Source organism: Terrapene carolina, unplaced genomic scaffold (assembly GCF_002925995.2).
Source record: "Terrapene carolina triunguis isolate 2854851 unplaced genomic scaffold, T_m_triunguis-2.0 Scaffold42, whole genome shotgun sequence".
Taxonomy (NCBI): Eukaryota; Metazoa; Chordata; order Testudines; family Emydidae; genus Terrapene; species Terrapene triunguis.
In genome coordinates, this window is record NW_020664393.1 from 23,719,217 (window position 1) to 23,739,829 (window position 20,613).

General features: G+C 40.9%; 1 protein-coding gene across 5 annotated transcripts in view; it reads right to left on the reverse strand.

Moving 5' to 3' along the window:
• The window catches only part of DOP1A (DOP1 leucine zipper like protein A), a 101,500-nt gene that overhangs the window by 42,689 nt on the left and 38,198 nt on the right, over positions 1 to 20,613 (reverse strand). For all 5 annotated transcript variants that reach the window (XM_026654451.2, XM_026654453.2, XM_026654449.2 and 2 more), the window contains 6 exons: positions 19,704 to 19,824; positions 18,369 to 18,488; positions 11,624 to 11,738; positions 10,054 to 10,287; positions 5,794 to 6,412; positions 1,947 to 2,221 (listed from right to left, as the gene is read on the reverse strand). In XM_026654451.2, coding sequence (XP_026510236.1) covers positions 1,947 to 2,221; positions 5,794 to 6,412; positions 10,054 to 10,287; positions 11,624 to 11,738; positions 18,369 to 18,488; positions 19,704 to 19,824 — 1,484 coding nt within the window. The remainder of the gene's footprint in view (positions 1 to 1,946; positions 2,222 to 5,793; positions 6,413 to 10,053; positions 10,288 to 11,623; positions 11,739 to 18,368; positions 18,489 to 19,703; positions 19,825 to 20,613) is intronic.

Below are 20,613 nucleotides of genomic sequence, written 5' to 3' on the forward strand. Positions count from 1 at the left end.
ACAATTGGGGAAAATTATGTGATTATGCATTGCTTATATCTCTACAAAAAAGCCAAAAAACACTGCAATACCCTACTGTATAAAGTTCCATAAAATTTCACTCTGAGGATGCAGTACTTAATAGTTTACTTGTGTAAAAATAGAATATTTCAATACTATGATAATTAACTACCTACTACAGAATATTCTTTTGCTGAGGATTTTTGATGACCTCCTAAATCATAAGAGTGGAGCTAGTGTAATTTGTCTCCAGAATTCTATATCTAATATTGCAATTATAATGTAAAATTAAAATGTTTCTTTTGTAAATAATTTAAAAAACAGTTCACATTCTATATGTCATTAGTAAGGCTGTCAAGTGATTAAAAAAATTAATCGTGATTATTGCCCGATTAAAAACATTAATCGTGATTAATCGCACTGTTAATCAATAATAGAATACCATTTATTTAAATATTTTTGGATGTTTTCTACATTTTCAAATACAACACAGAATACAAAGTGTACAATGCTCACTTTATATTTATTTTTTATTACAAATATTTGCACTGTAAAAAAGAAACTTAAATTCACCTCATTGAAGTAGTGTAGTGCAATCTCTTTATTATGAAAGTTGAACTTACAAATGTAGAATTATGTAAATAAGAATAACTGCACTTAACAATAAAACAATGTAAAACTTTAGAGCCTACAAGTCCACTCAGTCTTACTTCTTGTTCAGCCAAAGCGAGCAGCCTGCTAGCAGCAATAGGGTACGATGCAGGGGAGCTGGTCCTGGGAGTGAGGGGCTGGCCGTGAACAATAAGGCTTGGGCTGGCTAGGGTGACGATACGTCCCGTTTTAGCCAGGACAGTCCCCTTTTTCAGCTCTGTCCCGCCCGTCCCTACTTTTTCGCCAAAATGGGGCATTTGTCCCAGCTGCAAGGGAGAGCAGACAGTGGCGGCTGCTGCCTGGGGATCAGCTGAAGGCAGCACTGCCCGCCAGCAGGAAAGTGGAGAAATTTGCTGCTGGCGGGCAGTGCTGGCTTCAGAGCTGACCCCTGCGTGGCACAGAGTTGGGGGGAGGGAGATCAGCCTCAGCCGTGGGAGGCACGGAGCTCGGGGCAGGGGCAGCCCCCGCTGCGGGCAGCACGGGACTCAGCCCCAGATACGGGCGGCACGGAGTGGGGGGGGGGGTCAGCCCCAGCCCCGGGAGGCATGGGGAGGGCAGCTTGGGCGAGCCCTGCAGGGGGCAGGCGGCTCCAGTAAGCCCCTGGCCGTCCTGTTTTTACTTTAAGAAATATGGTCACCCTGCGGGGAGGTGGGGGGGGGGGTGTTTACTCCTCCACTGGAGCTAGGATGAGAACCATGTCTTTCTCTAGCCTCTTCTCTTCCCACCCTCTGGTGGCAGCCTGCGTTACCGAGCCTGACCAGACATAGGTTCTCTGGAGCAGTTCATGCTGCCCTCCTGCCCAGAGGATCTGCGATTAAAGCGTGTTAATAAAATTAACGCATTAATTGTGCTGTGCGTAATCGGACACGTTAACATCAGCTAATTGACAGCCCTAGTCATTAGTATTACTTGTTTCTGTTAAACCCCTATCTACCCGGAACACTTTCCCTCAGTTTCATGTCTTGGCTACCTCTCACATCATCTTAGTCTAGTAACTCACTACTTTCATTTATATTTCCAAGAGACCAATTCAAATCAGCTGTTTATACCTACACTGTGTGGAACACCTTTAGTAGTAGTAGCTAAATATTTTAATTTAAACTGTAAAACAGAAAATAGCAATTGTCATATCACCAAGTAAGGAAGTTTTATTCCATAACCAAAGAAAGTACAAGAAGAGCAAGGCTGTTGATACAGACTTGGAAAGAAAGTGTGTCTTCTTGTTGCTGGAAATACAGTCTAAAGAAACTAACGCACATGAAATAAATTCACGGGCTGTAAGATGATTACTGTACCTTGAAAAAATCTGTCTTTTCAACCATATATCTCAGGTTGCCTTGAGTAAGAGGAGGCCTGATAACTACAGCAACTCTTCCTTGGTTTGGACTTAGGGGCTGTGCAGTTTCCACACTGTTTAGGTTTTCTCCAGTGACAACAGCAACAGATTGAGTCAATCCAACCAAGTCCATTACCAGCGAAATAGCAATACCTTGAATGCTAAAATCACTTGCTTGTCTACAAGCATTCATAAGAGTCTGAAGCCACAATGGAGGCTGTACTTGTTCACAGTCTGAAATGAAAACAAAAGAAATATTTTCCATTACAAGTGAAATTGTTGTATTGCAATTAATTTTTCTTCCGTTCTGCATACCTACTATACCTCACAACCTATAGCAAATCAACTCTGCAGTATTCTTTTAACTTCTGTATTTGTAACCCTATCTTGTAATACTTATGAGAGAAAATGATTTGTACAGTCAATAATTCTCTTTATTTTTAATAAAGTTGGTATCTAAAAAGAATTCAAGCACCATAATACCATACTTCCTTTTTAAATTATGTAAAAGTTAACAAACAAAAATGCATACTAACAAATGATAAATGTGATATTACTATACTAATTTATATAGCACCAAAAGATGTACATGGCATTTTACATTTAGCCAATGTGCCAAACATACATAATCCCAAAAACAGACAACAGAAGATACAACTCACAGAACAAGGTCATTTTCTTATAAGAAGAATAAACAAACACAATAAGCTCTTATGTACTATATTTTTTCTTCTATTCCACAAATTGTCCTGCTTTCAACACAACACTGTATTAGATCACTATATTTTACAAATGTGTAAAAGTCCACAAGTCAGTCCTAGCACCGCTAAGTCAGTTTCAGTATCTCTGTTCTTAAGAGAAAAGTGTATTATGACCTTTGACATAAAAACTGAATAAGAAGGGAAGAAGAGAAAACACATTCTTTGCAATTTTAGCTCAAAAATAGATGGGTTGAATGTATTTCACACCTTTTAGAGAGGACTATATTTCTATATTATGCTAGAGTACACATTGCTTTTATTTGTTCTCCTGACATAATTACTATCTTCAGGAAATTATCATGAAAGAAACAATGAAATATAAAATCTTGCAACTTAATATTTTGTTCCAGAAATAACTCCATGGTTTATTTTGTCAATTTCCACTAAATTTACACAAAAAACTTACTGCAATACAATGCAAAGTTCATAATGTGAATTGATCTCAAGTAAAAACCTCTTCAGAAACTGAGCATTAAGCCAGATTTTACACACACACACACACACACACACATTCTCCCTTCATTATCATGAAGTGCTTATGAGCTAATTCAATTTAAGCTAAATGGAAGGATAAACAAAAATAGGTCTGCAAATAAGTTTGTAACTAGGATCCTTGATTTCAAACAGGCAAACTTTAAAAAATTAAGAGAATTAGTTAGGTAAGTGGACTAGCCTGAAGAACTCAAGGATCTGAATGTGGAGGAGGATTGGAATTACTTTAAGCTAAAGTTGCAGAAGCTATTTGAAGCCTGTATCCCAAGCAAGGCAACAAATTTGTTGGGAAGGATTGCAACCAAACCAAGCATCTCAAGAACAAATGGATATACACTGGCCATCAACAAGGTTAGGCTGGAAATTAAACAAAGATTTCTAACCATCAGCAGAGTGAAGATCTGGAACAGCCTTTGGTGGGGAGCAAAAAGCCTAACTGGCTTCAAGGATGAGCTTGATAAGTTTATAGAGGGGATGAGATAATGAGATTGCCTACAATGGCCTGTGGGCCATGTGTGACTGATAGTAGCAAATATCTCCAGTAGCCAGAGATGAAACATTAATGGGGAGGGCTCTGAGTTACTACAGTGAATTCTTTCACAGGTGTCTGGCTGGTGGGTCTTGCCGACATGCTCAGGGTCCAATTGATTGCTATATTTGGTATTGGGAAGGAATTTTTCCTCAGGCCAGATTGGCAGAGACCCTGGCAGTTTTTTGCCTTCTTCCGCAGCATGGAGCATGGGTCACTTGAAGGTTTAAGATAGAGTAAATGGTGAATTCTCTGTAACTTCAAGTCTTTAAATCATGATTTGAGGACTTCAGTAACTCAGTATATTATAGGATCGGGTGGGTGAGGTTCTGTGGCCTGCAATGTGCAGGAGGTCAGACTAGATGATGATGATGGTCCTTTCTGGCCTTAAAGTCTATGAGTCTAACATAGAAATGTAGGGCTGGAAGAGAACTCGAGAAGTCATCAAGTCCAGCCCCCTGCGCTAAGGCAGGAGTCAGTAAACCTAGACTACCCCAGGCAGGTGTTTGTATAACCTATTCTTAAAAACCTCCAGTGATGGTGTGATAAATAAAGTGGGGGAGGTAGCTCCCTTTGATGGACACCCAGCCAGCCAGTTAGCTGTAAAATCCCTCTTGGTAGCTGTTGTTTACTTGCTTTACCTGTAAAGAGTTTAAAAAAGTCCCCAGAGTAAAGAAAAAAAATGGGCACCTAATCAAAAGAGCCAATGGGAAGGCTAGAACTGTGTTTGTGGTTGTTCTCTAGGCTGCAGGTACACTGAGCAGCAATGCTATAAGCAGAAATGCTGTGTAAGGTTTGAACCAGGAATGAAAACTTATTTTCTGTATGTAGCAGGACTCATTGGGATAGGATTTGTTTTCTTTCTCAGCTCTTCCCGGGGGAGGGGTGTGTGAAAGGGCTTGAGGGTACCCCACAGGGAGGAAATCCCAAGTGCTCCTTCCTGGGTCCACGGGGTTTTTTTTGCATTTGGGTGGTGACAGCATTTACCAAGCCAAGGTCAGAGAAAAGCTATAACCTTGGGAGTTTAATACAAGCCTGGAGTGGCAAGTATTAATTTTTAGGATCCTTGTGGACCCCCACTTTCTGCACTCGGAGTGACAGAGTGTGGATTCAGCCTTGACAGATGGGGATTCTACAACCTCCATTAGAAGCCTGTTCCAGAGCTTAACTACCCTTAGAAAGTTTTTCCGAATATCTAATTACAGGACACTGTTTCTTTCCCATAAAATGCCCTCTCACTTAACACCGTGCAATGCTCTCTATCACAAGTCAAAAACAAAAAGCTACATTTAAACAATCTTGAAGTTTCAAAGACGAATAAACAAAATCCCAGATGTCAGAGAGAAGGCCTCACTTTAACTATAATGTAAATTTACGCCTAATTTTTCAGTTCAGTAACTCTACCTGTGAATTTTGTGAATGTTGTCAGCTGCCACTTACAACCTTAATGTTAAACACTACATTACAACAGCAAAATAAATTTAGAAATAAACTCTTGGGTAGTGTAAATTTTACTGAACTGAAATTTATAACTTGCGGTTATTCATTTGTTTCACAAGGGCATAAATATGGATAACAGTCTAAACTATTAAAAAAGAGTTAAAGGCATGTTTGATGTAATCTTGTCACTATTCCACAAATCTATTCAATGTGCAAATACATTCCCAGGCACAAGAAAAGCACTAGTAACAAAGAACCCTGATGGATCCATGTATTATGTATTTCACACTTGCACAGCAGAATCTGGAAACAGGGTTCCACCCTAAGGTTCTTCCACGTAGTACATATTCATTACTCAAAACAGACATGTATTAAAAATCACATGAAACCATCAATTTTCTTATAACTGTATTAAAAATATTTTAGTTTCTAAAACGTAATCAAAGTCATAAAAGAAAAAAAAATCTATGTCCCTACAAGGAACAACAAGCAACAATGTAAATATTCATATTTTCTAAAGAACAGTTTAAACTAAGAACTGAATATACTAGAAAAAAAGGAGAAAGTAAGAAAATGTTACTTACCAAAATCAGATTTCTCAGGAAGTAATTCTGATGTATGGTTCCCCTCTGCAATGTAAACCGGAAAACTTGAACATTCAAGATATAGCTGACATGCAGCAATAAAGGCAGAAATGTATTCTTTTGGCGTTTTATTTGTTTTTTTCCCCTTAGCATCTCCTTGTGATTCTCTATCCCATTTTGTAAGTTGTCCTTGCTCTCTAGTGAGGTCCACTTGAAGCTCTGTTGCCAAGGGCTGAGACAAGGAATTACTCTGAATTATATACAGGTTGATAAATCTAGTTAAAAATTGTTGGACATACTCCAAGCAGCACTGCATTGCAGTCTTTTGGATCATCTTCCCACTTCGAGTTGCTGACCCCTGTGTAATTATGGAAGGAGGCTGTACAATGGTTTCCTCAGATCCCACAGTTGATGCTGTCTCAGTCTCTGAGGATGTGCTACCTATAATAGGGATACCAGGTGCTCCGTGGCCTTCGCTCAATGCACTGTCAATGTCATCAGCTGTATCTGCCTGGTACTGTACAAACTCAGTAAATCCACTTTCTGATGATCGACTACTTGGAGGATTTTCACCATCTTCGAATACATCATGAGGATTTTCAAGTGAAACAGATGGCACCTAGTTGAGATAAAAGTACAGATAACTACAGATTAAACAGTAAAAATGAATGTCACTAATAGTGATAAAAGATCATCAACTTCTTTCCTATTTTGAAAAGGATGGCAGTTTTGAGTTCCGGTCAGGGTTGCCAATTTTCATTGGACACATTCCTGGAGGTTTCATCACATGACATAATCTTTAATTAAAGATTAATCTTTAATTCCTGGAGACCCCAGGACAATCCTGGAAGATCGGCAACCCTAGTTCTGTTCTATTATGAAGTTTTAAATTATGTGTTATATACTTTTATTGTTGACCCCTTCCATAAATTTTCCTGTCAAAATCAAGTTTTTAAAACTCTCAAAGAAGTATATTTACATGACATGTCAACTATAAGAGGAGATATCATTGTCTATCAACAGAAATATATGCATTTTAAGAAGATTTTAAACAAATGATTTATATTTTAATATGGATTGAGGGAGAAGGGATCAACATGATAAAATTATAAGTCATTTGAAAAAAAATCCTGAAATGTTAAAGAGAGTCGAAGACGAGGCACTAAAATTTACAGTCATTTTAGCTAGACAAGATGAGTGAGGTAATATCTTTTATTGGACCAACTTTGGTGGAAAAGACAAGCTTTTGAGCTACCCACAGTTCTCCTTCAGGTCTGGGGAAGGTATTAAGAGCGTCACAACTAAATACAAAAACAAACAGATAGTTTAGCATAAGTAGGTAGCACATATTGTAAGGGACCATTCAAGGGTTGAAAGATATTACCTCTAGTATTGAAAGATATTGTCTCTCTAGTATCCTGGGACCAACACGGCTACAACAACACTGCATAGTCAGTTTACCTGACAGACTTCCTGGAATATGTTTAGGTTTTAGGATTTTCTTATATAAAGGAGCTGGCAGCTTGTCATCTGTTAATTGGAAAACTGTTCCAATCACAAGAAGCAATATGAAAGGGTGGTGGAATGATGGGTGAAGGAGTTGAAGGGAGTTGTCAAGAGAGAGGCTTGAGAAGACTTGAAGGAGTGGGAAGAGGTAAAATTTCTCTGCAATCAAGAGATAGTTTTATAGAATGCCACCACATAAATAATTACATTAAAGATAGTAACGAATTTTGACCTACAATTGTGTAGGTGTATTGCTGGTACAAAGTTTCATGATTATTATTATTACTGTTGTTAATTTCTACTATTTAACCAGGATGAACTTGTTTCATACAATATAAAATACTACAGATTGTCAAGGCATCTTTCAAAAAAGAGAAGAGAAAACAGCTGAATTTTGGAGCCAAAAATGAGGAATTATAAGAATTATCAAAACAAATAAACAGAAAATTTCCCAACTGCATACCGGTACTTTTAAAAAAATACATTAATTATTAATGAGTCATTCCAAGTTCTCTGTGAAATTAAGAGCTTTAATTCCAATCTTTTAAATAGTAATCAAAATCTAATGTGTAAACAAGTTTGGATGTTCTCTCAATACAGAGCAAAAATTCTTAGATTCTCAGCATAAAATTTAGTACCTAGCATCTTTCCCTCCTGTACCCAAAATATGTAATATATGTAAAATGGAAGTGTGGGTTTTCCGTCATACAAGTTTGTAGTTGTGGAAGACTTAGTATATTTAGGTTCAAAAGAATTGATCACTTACAAGATTTGTTAGAAATGTAAACTGTTAGAAACTGAAATTTGTTTGAAATAGAAACAGTTGCTGGTTTTTTTTTGTTCCTTCTCTTTGTTTATTAAATGATTTTGAGGTATACATATTTCATAAAACATTAAAAAAATTCATAAGAATTAATTTATCTGATCTATGCAAATTTATAATAAGGCATTGGTTAAGAGCTTTAGAACTATCTCCAAATGGTAAAAGAAAATTACAACTGTGATGCCTGATCCAATGCCTATTGAAATCAATGGAAATTATTCCACCGAATTCAATGGACACTGGATACACCCTTTAGAGTTTATTATATATTGGCTTAGAGATTTATTCAAATATTTTTCAAGAGGTCTGTAGTTCTTACTTAGGTCCTGAATTTGAAGTGATTTATGCATATGCTTAACGTTAAAAAGTATGTATAAGTCCTTGAATGATCGGGGCCTTCATCTGCCATTAATTGAACAGTTCAAATGTTTTTATTAATCAAGGTTCACTTATGTTTAAATTTATTGTTATACATTTTTATTGTAAAAGACATTGTATATTTTTCCCATCTATAGTTTGCTGTTTTTGCATGTTTTACGAAACTTAAAAATTACTGTAAAACTAAAAAAAGCACAAGTTGAATTTTAAAAAAAAGGTGGAAACAGGACAGAGAAAAACTGTGAGGTGTAGCCCATAGAATTACTTTGCTAGCTATTATATCCTACTAATCCAGCCAGCCGTATCAAACAATATGTTTCTCTTTCTGAATTAATACATTTTATTCTTATATTTTATCATTAATTCCTATGAATTTAGGATGTGTTGAGGCATATGATATGTGTTTCCTAATAATTATACATAGACTAAGTTATGCTGAAATACAAAAAGCCTACCGGCCTGTATTCGGTAAGAGCCGCTAAATAGCTAAAAGTATCATCAGTTAAGAGTAAGTCAGCATAAAAGCTGTTAACTTTTGGCACAGATAGGAATGGTCCCCAAACTTTGGGGAACCAAAGGGAGGAACTATACACAACACTGAACAGGTTTATCTGGCATCTACAACCGTTTGGTAACTGCAGGGTATACCACAACCTGGAAGTCGTCAAGAGAGCCTAGGTTGGCAGTTTTTGGAGTGAGATAATCCTTATTAATACAGAATCAGAGTATCAGGGTTGGAAGGGACCTCAGGAGGTCATCTAGTCCAACCACCTGCTCAAAGCAAGACCAATCCCCAACTAAATCTATATATAGAGCGTAAGTGTCATAATCCACTAACCTATAGGATAAGGGTAGGATAAGATTTGGGTATAGTAGGTTGGGTCTGAATTACAGTTTCAGGATCCTAGAAAATACCTTGTAAGGAAGAGTCTGGAGCGCTTTTATCTCTTTTAGCTCTTCTTTTTTTAATGCTCTTTTAGTCTTTAGCTCTTTTCTATTACCGGGTCCTCAAGGAAGGGTGTGACAATGTTAAGTTAAGGTACTTATAATAGGAATGTTACCACCGGGAGTTTTTGAATTCTTTTACTGTTTTGCAGTTATAAGTTTCATAGCATTTATTATTCTTTTGTTAATCTCAATAAAGTTTTTATCAATTTGGTATTGTCCTCAGTGTAAGTGTTTTTTGCCATGCACCCCGAGAGTCTTCTCCCAATACAGAACTCTCTGAGTTCTTGAACCCTGTAGTTTGAATTGGACAAGAACCTATAAATCTTCTGGTTGGATGCGATCAGTGGCAAGCCATAACAACTAACCCATCAAATTCAGGTCAACAGAGGAACTTGAGGAGACATACAATATTATACTAACAAATTCACCAGAAGAAGGTGGGTCAGATTTTTGAAAGTGCTCAGCATTTGCTTAACTTGAAATCACTAGCGAAATTTTCCACCGACTTCAATACTAGCAGAGTTGGGCTAACACTGAGTATTTTGAAAATCCCACACTTTACACAAAATTAACATAAAAGGATGCAAAGGATATTAACAGATTACCTTTCTATCTTCCCATTCTTTGATGGAGCTGTTGTGTCCACTTGGAAGCTGCAGAGTACCATCTGTACCTGCAGACAACAGCGGAGGTTGAACCTTACTAAGGATCTTTGAGCAGAGCCTGAGGGAATCAGTTAGTTCCGACAAGTGCAAAGTGTGAAGGTGGCTTGTCAATGCAGAAATCATTCTGAGCAACAACTGAGGCAGATGTTCTGTTTGTATTTCAATGTAGGTCTCCTAACAAAAAGATAATAAAATTGAGAAAGTGTTTTATAAACCCCCCATAAAATGTATTTACTATATCTATACAGTAGAACCTTAGAGTTACGAACACCTTGGGAATAGAGGTTGTTCGTAACTCTGAAATGTTCATAACTCTGAACAAAACATTGTGGTTGTTCTTTCAAAAGTTTAAAACTGATAATTGACGTAAGACAACTTTGAAACTTCACTATACAGAAGAAAAATGCTGCTTTTAACCATCTTACTTTAAAAGAAACAAGCACAGAAACAATTTCCTTACCTTATCCATTTTTTTTTAAACTTTCCCTTTATTTTTTAGCAGTTTACGTTTAACACAATACTGTACTGTATTTGCTTTTTTTTGATTGTTGTTGTTGTCTCTGCTGCTGCCTGATTGCGTACTTCTGGTTCCAAATGAGGTATGTAGTTGACCGGTCAGTTCGTAACTCTGAGGTTCTACTGTACAACTATCACATATATATAAATTTATTCTAAGCTTCTTAACAATGCAAGTGGCAAATAAAATCTAGAAGTCCTCCAAGTCTGATATCTTATGCATTAACTTTATGAGGGATAAAAGGGAATTGTTTTTCAGTATATTTTTAATCATTGAGTATGCTCAGCATTTTCAGAATTTTAAATCTCCTTCATTTATACTACAAAGAGATTACAAAGAATTTTATAACATTGATAGGATTAAAAAATTACCCCCAGTTCCCTTTGTATTTTAATTTTCTCAAAATAGAGATTTAAGAGTGAAAAGTATCAAATAATTAATAACTAAAGGAAAAACAGGCTGAATGCCATACCTGACACAGCACTCTCATACTTCTAGTAGGCTTTGAAATGAGAAAGCAAAAGAATTGAGGAGGGAAGACAGATACAGGAAAAACAGTTCTAGCAGTCTTCATCAAATAAACCAATGTCAATAGATAAAAGAAGATAAATATCTTACTGTGACATTCAGAACAATTAGCACTCAATGAATTGCATCATCTAACTATTTATCATATAAAACCGCAAAGCAACAGATTACATTTGTAACTAATACAATGTAAATTTTAGAGAAGGAAAATTCAGAACAGAATCAGATGACAAACAAGCTAACAGAATTTGCAGGCTCATGCATCAGAAGAACATAAAGACTGATTTGTTTATGTGATAAAATCTATTCCATACACCCAAAACCTTTTTCACTTCTTCTAAAGGAATCTACCAATTTATGCTAAACTCACTTGTAGACAAGGTTTGCTTTCAAAAGTGCTTTATAATCAGAGTACAGAAGTATTTTCCTCAGATTCCTACAAGCAATGAAGAAAGGAATTCTTACCAAAGAAACTATATCCAACAAAAAATCCACTAGTAGGCAGAAATTGGTCAGGGGCAGCTCAGATGACTCATTACCACCTACAGGCCCAGTCTGAAGTCTAGCATGCAGTGTCCTCCTATGAAATTAAAACATGTTGTTGTTGTTTTTGTTTACATAGGACATGATTAAGTAACAAGTTAATTCCTAGGTGTGTACGTCAAGGATGCTGCGTAAGAACAAACTAGTAACCTTTTGTGGAGTAGAGGATAGAAAAAAAGCATTTGGCCCAGTTGTTCCTTCTTCAACAAACAGTTGAATCAGTTTATAGATGACCATACAATCCTTAACTATCTGAAATATAAAGGAAGTTCAGTATTTTATGAAGGGCAGCCACACCATTGTGTGCCGTGACCCATCACATCTCATAAAATAAGCAAGGCTGGGCTACAGGAAATTGTTTTGGTAAATCCATATATTTTCCCCTCACTTGGTGGTTGCCTGTTTTCAGAATCTGCTTAAAACACAACAAAATGGAAGAAATCCCCCTCCCCGCCAAAGGTAAATATTACCAAATAGTAACCAATTTCATCTCAGTTTTCAGGAAACTCAGACTTTCAAGGAAGTTGCTATTATTCTGTGCTTCAGACTGGCACCTTTATCTATAGCGCTCTCAAAGTCCTAGTCTGAAATCCATAGATTTCTTCTAATTAAAATTCCCACTGTGGGAAAAATAGCTTTCCGTGCAGAGTATCATCATATAGATGAAATGTAATACCCACTTATAAATAGTAACTTACATTCATATATTTATCCTTGAGAATCTCTCAAGGCTCCTTTTGCCATAATTCTGACTTAGTGGAGGTAGCATTACCTTGAAAGGATATGAAGGACCAGTGAAAATACCTTCTAGTTTTCTAAGGCCTGGTCTACACTAGGCTTTTATGTCGACTTTAGCGCCGTTATATCGAATTAACCCTGCACCCGTCCACACCAGGAAGCCATTTAGTTCGACATAAAGCTCTCTTTAAATCGATTTCTGTAATCCTCCCCAACGAGAGGAGTAGCGCTAAATTCGACATGGCCATATCGAATTAGGCTAGGTGTGGATGGAAATCGACGGTAATAGCTCCGGGAGCTATCCCACAGTGCACCACTCTGTTGACGCTCTGGACAGCAGTCCGAGCTCGGATGCTCTGACCAGCCACACCCCCGGGAAAATTTGAATTCATTTTCATTTTCCTGTCTGGGCAGTTTGAATCTCAGTTCCTCTTTGGACATCGAGGGGAGCTCAGCAGCAGTGGCAACTATGCAGAGCTCTCCAGCAGAGATGGCCGTGCAATCCAATAGAAAGAGGGCCCCAGCATGGACTGATCGGGAAGTCTTGGATCTCATCGCAGTGTGGGGCGATGAGTCCGTGCTTTCAGAGCTGCGCTCCAAAAGAAGGAATGCTAAGATCTACGAGAAGATCTCCAAAGCCATGGCAGAGAGAGGCTACAGCCGGGATGCAACGCAGTGCCGCGTGAAAATCAAGGAGCTGAGACAAGGCTACCAAAAAACCAAAGAGGCTAACGGACGCTCCGGATCCCAGCCCCACACATCCCGTTTCTACGAGGCACTGCATTCCATCCTGGGAGCGGCCGCCACCACTACCCCACCCCTGACCGTGGACTCCGAGGATGGGATCATGTCGGACATGACAGCGGACGGGGAAGAGGAGGAAGGAGATGAGGAGGACGAGGCAGTCGACAGCGCTGGCACCGCTGATTTCCCCGACAGCCAGGAGCTCTTCATCACCCTTACCGAGATCCCGTACCAACCGTCCCCATCCCTTACCCCGGACACAGAATCAGGGGACGGATCAAGCAGTAAGTGCTGTAAACATGTAAACATTTATTTAAAACAGAACGGTAATATTTATACTATTAACAATGTATATTTATAAAAGTGCTGTAAACTAGTAAAAAAATAATCAGGTACAAAACAGGAATATTTACAAAGGTAACAAATGGATTTTGCATGATTTCTCTGTCTTAGGCTCTTCTCAATTTAGTCCCAAGTATTTTAAAAAAATTTCACAATGTCCGTTACTACATGATTCCCAGGCCCAAGACGCTCCACTCCAAAGTCCCAGTGCACCTACGCGAAAATCCGGTCAATGTGGCCGGGGATCGACGAGAAATCCTCGTAGGAGAACTCCTCGTAGGTCTCGTGGAGGTAGAGCTCAAGCCTGTTGATCAGGTTCCGGGGTAGGGCGATCTTAGTGGGCCCTCCGTGGTAGCAGACATGTCCCCTCCATGCCACAATCAGGTACTCGGGGATCATGGCCCGACATAGCATGGCGGCATACGGCCCCGGTTTCTGCATGCTTTCCCGCAGCATGCGTTCTCTCTGGGTGTCCGGGATCCTCAGGAGGGTGATGTCGCTCATGACGCCCTGCTTTGAATTAGGGAGGGGACTGTTAGTATTGGGACTGCTTTACAGCCACGCGGTGGAGGGAGAGGGGCAGCATACAGGGATCTTTCCCTGGGACAGCCGCGAGGGGGTGGGACAGGGGCAGAGTTGATGCTGTCCTGATTGCTGGCAGCAGAGACTGGCATTGCTTTCAATGTGAAAGGAGGCCAGTGCTACTGCTGGAGTTTTAAGCAGCCACAAGTCTGCGGCTTACCATTATTGCCCGCTCCAGAAGTTCAGGTCTCCAGCCACAGTTCTCTGAACACTCCAAGACCTCCGCAAGTCCACAGGCACTGAAGGCGACGGCCGAAAATTCGACCTTGTCCTGAGTGCGCATGTGAGAGGTTCAGTGCATGGTCTTGTTCACAGAGAAAGACTAGGTTCTTTGTATACAATTTCATTTATCTGTCTCAGGAATTCACTCCCTTTTTAAAATTCACACAGACACATCTGCGACTGTCTCCCAACCCAGCCTGTCAGCACACTCCCAGAGGCTAGCGCAGATTAGGCGGAGGAAGAAGAAGACGCGTGAAGACATGTTCACAGAACTAATGGGCTGCTCCCGAGCCCAGGCAGCCCAGCAGACACAGTGGAGGGAGAACTTGTCACAAATGCACCGAGCAGTCATGGAACGGGAGGAGAGGTGGCGTCAGGAGGACCAACAGGCTACTGAAAAGCTGCTTGGACTAATGAGGGAGCAAACGGACACGCTCCGGCGCCTTGTGGATGTTCTGCAAGACCGGAGGCAGGAGGACAGAGCCCCGCTGCAGTCTATCTGTAACCGCCCTCACCCGCCACCAAGTCCCACACCACCCTCACCCAAAGTCCAAAGAAGGAGGGGCGGCAAGGGCCGTTAAAACTTTCAATCAACCCCTGCAGACTGCTCTAGCAGTAGAAGGCTGACATTCCCCAAAATTTCATAAGTCCTTTCCTACCCACCTCACACAAGCCCCCGTCCAAGTTTCACCCCCCACGTTTCATGTCTGGTTCGCAATAAAATGTTTGTTTCTGTTCATTACTGTTTCGGTCAGGTTCTTTTGAGGGAGAGTCTGTCTGGAGGGGGGGAAGGGGCTTGGTAATTGGACAGGACAGTCACCTTTAGCAGGCTACAGAGGCGGGGTCAGGTCCAGCATCAGGACACATACACAGTGCAGTCACTGGTTACCCTGGTCAGTCTGGGAGGTGCTTTTCATGTTTTGGGGGGGGGGGGGTTGCTCTGTGACTTTGTGGCGGGGGAGGGCAGTTACAGATCTTATGCAGCGGTCCTTATCCTGGCTCACAGATCCACGCAGCAGGGGATCTGTAACCCTACCCCCCCTGCCAGAAAGTCACATAGCCGACACATACACACAGTCCCCCCCAGGAGTGCTGGCAGGCTCCATTGAAATAACCAGTCCACCAGTGCGGAGCCTGTCATTCCGGGAGTTTAGAAGTATCATTTGCATCAGAACACTAAACCCGCCCCCCGCCACAGTCTGCGTCCCCGGTTTAAAATATTCCCGCGAAAACAGCAATACAGACAACGGTGTTCATTAAAAAATCGAAATGATTTTATTTTTTGGGAAGGGGAAGGGGGTGAAGGTTGTATGTAACTGGAGAGGATAGTCAAAATGGACTGGGTAAAGAAACGGGGGCAGGTTCAGCTTTTCTGTCCACAAACTGAAAAGTCACTGGTTGCCCTGCTCACTCAGGAACCTAGCTTTCAAAGCCTCCCGGATGCACAGGGCGTCCCGCTGGGATCTTCTAATGGCCCGGCTGTCTGGCTGGACGTAATCAGCAGCCAGGCTATTTGCCTCTAGCTCCCACCCCGCCATAAAGGTCTCCCCCTTGCTCTCACACAGGTTGTGGAGCACACAGCAAGCTGCAATAACGATGGGGATATTGGTTTCACTGAGATCACAGCGAGTGAGTAAGCTTCTCCATCTCCCTTTGAGACGGCCAAAAGCACACTCCACCACCATTCTGCACTTGCTCAGACGGTAGTTGAACAGTTCTTTTTCTGTGTCCAGGGCGCCAGTATAGGGCTTCATGAGCCAGGGCATTAGCGGGTAGGCTGGGTCCCCGAGGATGACTGTAGGCATCTCCACATCCCCAAGAGTTATTTTGTGGTCTGGGAAGTAAATACCTTCCTGCAGCCGTCTAAACAGACCAGAGTTCCTGAACACGCGAGCGTCATGAACCTTGCCCGGCCATCCGACGTAGATGTTTGTAAACCGTCCCCGATGGTCCACCAGTGCTTGCAGCACCATTGAAAAGTAGCCCTTTCTATTGATGTACTGGCTGGCCTGGTGGTCCGGTCCCAGGATAGGGATGTGAGTCCCATCTATAGCCCCACCGCAGTTTGGGAATCCCATCGCGGCAAAGCCATCTATGATGACCTGCGCGTTTCCCAGGGTCACTACCTTTGGGAGCAGTACCTTGACGATTGCCTTGGCTACTTGCATGACAACAACCCCCACGGTAGATTTGCCCACACCAAAGTGGTTCGCGACTGACCGGTAGCTGTCCGGCGTTGCAAGCTTCCAGAGGGCTATGGCCACTCGCTTCTGGACAGTGAGGGCTGCTCGCATGCGGGTGTCCTTGCGCTTCAGGGCAGGGGACAGCAACTCACAAAGTTCGAGGAAAGTCCCCTTCCGCATGCGAAAGTTTCGCAGCCACTGGGATTCATCCCAGACCTGAAGCACTATACGGTCCCACCAGTCCGTGCTTGTTTCCCGGGCCCAGAATCGCCGTTCAACAAAATCCACATGCCCCATTGCCAACGTCATGTCCTGGGCGCTGGGGCTCGTGGTTTCTGACAGCTCTGTGCCACTCTCCGACTTCAGGCTCTCACGGCGGTGCCGTAGCCTCCTCGCCCGATTTCTCTGCATCTGCCTCAGGGAAAGGTGTATGATAAGCTGCGAGGTGTTGAGAACGGCCACAAGTGCAGCGATGGTCGCAGCGTGATCCATGATCGCAGTGCTGTGGCGTCCGCGCTGTCACTGACCAGAAAAGTGCGCGAACTGATTTCCCGCCGGCGCTTTCATGGAGGGAGGGAGGGCGTTAGTGACGGACGGATGACGACAAATTTTTTTTACCCAGAAGGCATTGGCGGCTCGACCCAGAATTCCGATGGGCAGCGGGGACTGCGGGAACTGTGGGATAGCTGCCCACAGTGCACCGCTTCCAATATCGACGCTCGCCCCGTTAGTGTGGACTCACAAAGTCGAATTACTGTCCTTAGTGTGTCCTTAGTGTGGACACACACGTTCGACTTTGCAATATCGATTCCACATATTCGATTTAAGTAAAATCGAATTACCCTCGTAGTGTAGACATACCCTAAATGTTTTTGAAATTTGAACAAAGACCATTACTCAATGCCTAAAAAGAAGAACATCTGAAAGGAACGATCTCTCCAGGTAGGAGGACAGTAGTTTCTCAATCCCAGATCTGTACAGTATTTAATAGAAGGGGAAAGAGTCCAAGCACTGTAAGCACTGATGCACATCTTTTGCTAGCCACGCAGATTGTTGATCAGAGGGAAAAGTTTTCAAAACCCTTTTGGGACACAGGCTAAGAGACCCAATAACATATATACACACACACACACGCACGCACACACACACACACACACACGCACACACACACACAAAACAACATTTCTAGCTAATCTAGTCAAGTATATCATATGCTACAGATAATGAATTTATAGGAGGATACCTTGATTACATGGCCAGCAAGTGTGTACCAATCTACCCAAAACCTTTTCTTGTCACTTTTTCCAAAGGAATTTACTCATCCATGCTGAAGAAGCAGTGGCAGGAAGACAAGAGAGATCTGCAAAGATTTCTCTTACTAAAATCAAGTTATCAGTATCTTGATTATTCCCAGATCAAGAAAGGGAATTAAAAATAATCTGAATCTCAGAAATTAGGCCTGGTCTATACTTCAAAGTTTTACCGGTTTAACTATTTTGGTTACAGGGTGGGATTTTTTTTTACTGAAATAGCTATACCGGTAAAAGTCCTAGTGCAGATACAGTTATATCAGTATAAAGTGACTTATACTGGTATACTTATTACCCTCCCCATGCAGGAGTAGCTATACCAGAACAAACTACCTTTATACTGTTATAACTGCACCCACACTAGGGGGATTGCATTGCTTTAACTATACAGATATAGTTAAATCAATACAAGTTTCTAGTATAGACAAGCCTTTGCAGGTGGAGTACAACTATTAGAACATCATGTCCACCTCCCTGTCAATACACAAACCAAAAAATGTAAAGCCAACTCCAATTTTACATTTACAGCAATTAAATATAACTTACCTACAGCATTCTTCAAACCAACGAGCAATGTAATCCCACATATAATAAGGCTCAAAGGAATTAAAGAGAAGATTGGCAGTTTTAATCAGCTCTGCAGTTTTCTTATTTTCCCTCAATTTGCTAAAAGAAAATAAAAAGTAGTAGTACAATTTAATGTATATTACTATGCTGTGATCTAAGTGTTATGCAAAGGCGTATAATTCTGAGTTTACTCATTGCAACGCTGATATTAACACACTGGTTCCCTCCCACTCCTTTAATGGCAGCTCTTCAGCTGGGCATACACTATAGCTCTTTACATCATGTCCTTGCATGGTTGCCATACTTCTTGCTCATCCCACTTTGTCTCAGATCTGTTTTCCAATTTCTACATATTTTTATTGGATCTGGGTTCCAATTTTCATTCTTATTTTTCTTTATTTTAGTTTTCTCCCCCTTCCCTGTCCTCCTCCAACATTCTGTTTCCCTCTTTGTCTCCCTTTAATTGTCCTTTCCACCAGCTGCCTCTCTCTCTGACTCCACTCTCCTGGTCTCTCTACTCCCTTAGTTTTGCTCTCCCTTTTTCTCCTCCCTGATGGCTTCTCTTTCTCTGCCACCCCCAAAATCCAGAGAGATCTGTACTAGATCTCTTTTGTTGCCTCTCTTTGTGTGCAAGAGCAGGTCAGAAGCTCTCTAACGAGGTGTCTGCCTGTGCAGCCTCCCAACTTCTGTTGCTTCATTGATGCAGCTTCTCTTCATGTTTCCAAAGACAAGGGACATAAGGGGAGCCCACCTGCTGCTCCCTAGTTTCAGCCATATCTGGGAAGTGATTCTGCAGTGGGGGCAGGTGTGGGTCACTTTCCCCACTCATACCATCTTCTTCTCTCTGCTGACACCTCACATAACTTCACCCGCCAGCCTTCCACCCCCTCACTGCTTTTCTCATGAGTGCCAAACATGGGAAAGGAAGAGCTCTCAGAACTCTCTTCCTGCCCCTCCATGACACACACAGCATTCACATGGAGTTCTGCATTCACACCAGTAAATGTACATTTACAGTAAACAATTGCAAAACAAAGTGACTGATATTGGTACCTTTTTAGCACAGTAAATGTCATTTAAAAAAATAAAACTATAGATGTCCATTCCATTATGTCCCAAGGAAAAGCTTCAATTGAGATCAATGAGAGCTTTGCCATTCCTTTCAGAGGAGCAGGCTCCTAGATAGTGCTGCATATTTAGCAATAAACAGTATTTAAGTTCTGCTATTTATTAATGTTTATATTTAAAATGTACCGGTATATTATTTTCTGTTAAAGAGGAAGCATATGTTATATTCTTTTCTTTGTACTCTACCTGCTTAGTTGTGTGTGATCTTTGCTGAAGGAAGGTTCCATCTGAAGATCCAGCTCAGCTTTGCATTGTGTATATAATGTTCTAAATACTTCAATCAATACATCTTCTAAGATTACAGGTCCTAAAATGACCATGAGAAATAGCTGCAATGACAACCTTGTAAAATTAAGGACATTCCAATAATCAGTATCTGAACCCTAATCAAATCATTGGCATCTACAGTTTCATTTACTAAAGCCACAAAATCACTTTTACTCAGATAACTTACAAAGCTGAACAGAATCCCACTTACATGTTGTGCATTCTTATGCACAGTAGAATTTAAAGCTATACATATTTTAAACAATAATATGCTATTCAATAGGATGTGCAGGAAATTATCTATGTGAATCCTAGTGAGTTAGATTTATCTCATAAAGCTAAATCTTGACACCTCATGATGAAAATTTACCTGAGAGTGTAAGGTAAAAAATTAGAAGTAAAATATTTTGATCATCTTTACTCTGATTCAGTTGAAGTGGGTTCTTCTCCATTTCTGGCTACAAGTATGCAAGAAGTCTTTGCATCAGACTCACATTAGATTCCAACAAACTCCTGAGGTTTAAGAAAAGCATCTGACTTTGAAATGAGTTGCAATAGTTCACAAAGTGATCTGTCTTCAGAGGAGGAGAACAGCTTTCTGTGCTTTCTCTTGGCCTCATCTTGCTCCCATTTGTGGGAACACCACCACTGATCTGCAGGAGCAAAGTCTGTGTTGAATCTGCCAAATCAATTTGCCAACACGATCCTCACAGCTGTGCTCACTTCATTAAATCTTAATGTGTGCAGTGTCAGTAAGATTTAAACTGACTGGCTCAGAAACTACAAGTGACTGAAAAGCCAAACTATGGTACATGATAAAAAAATACAG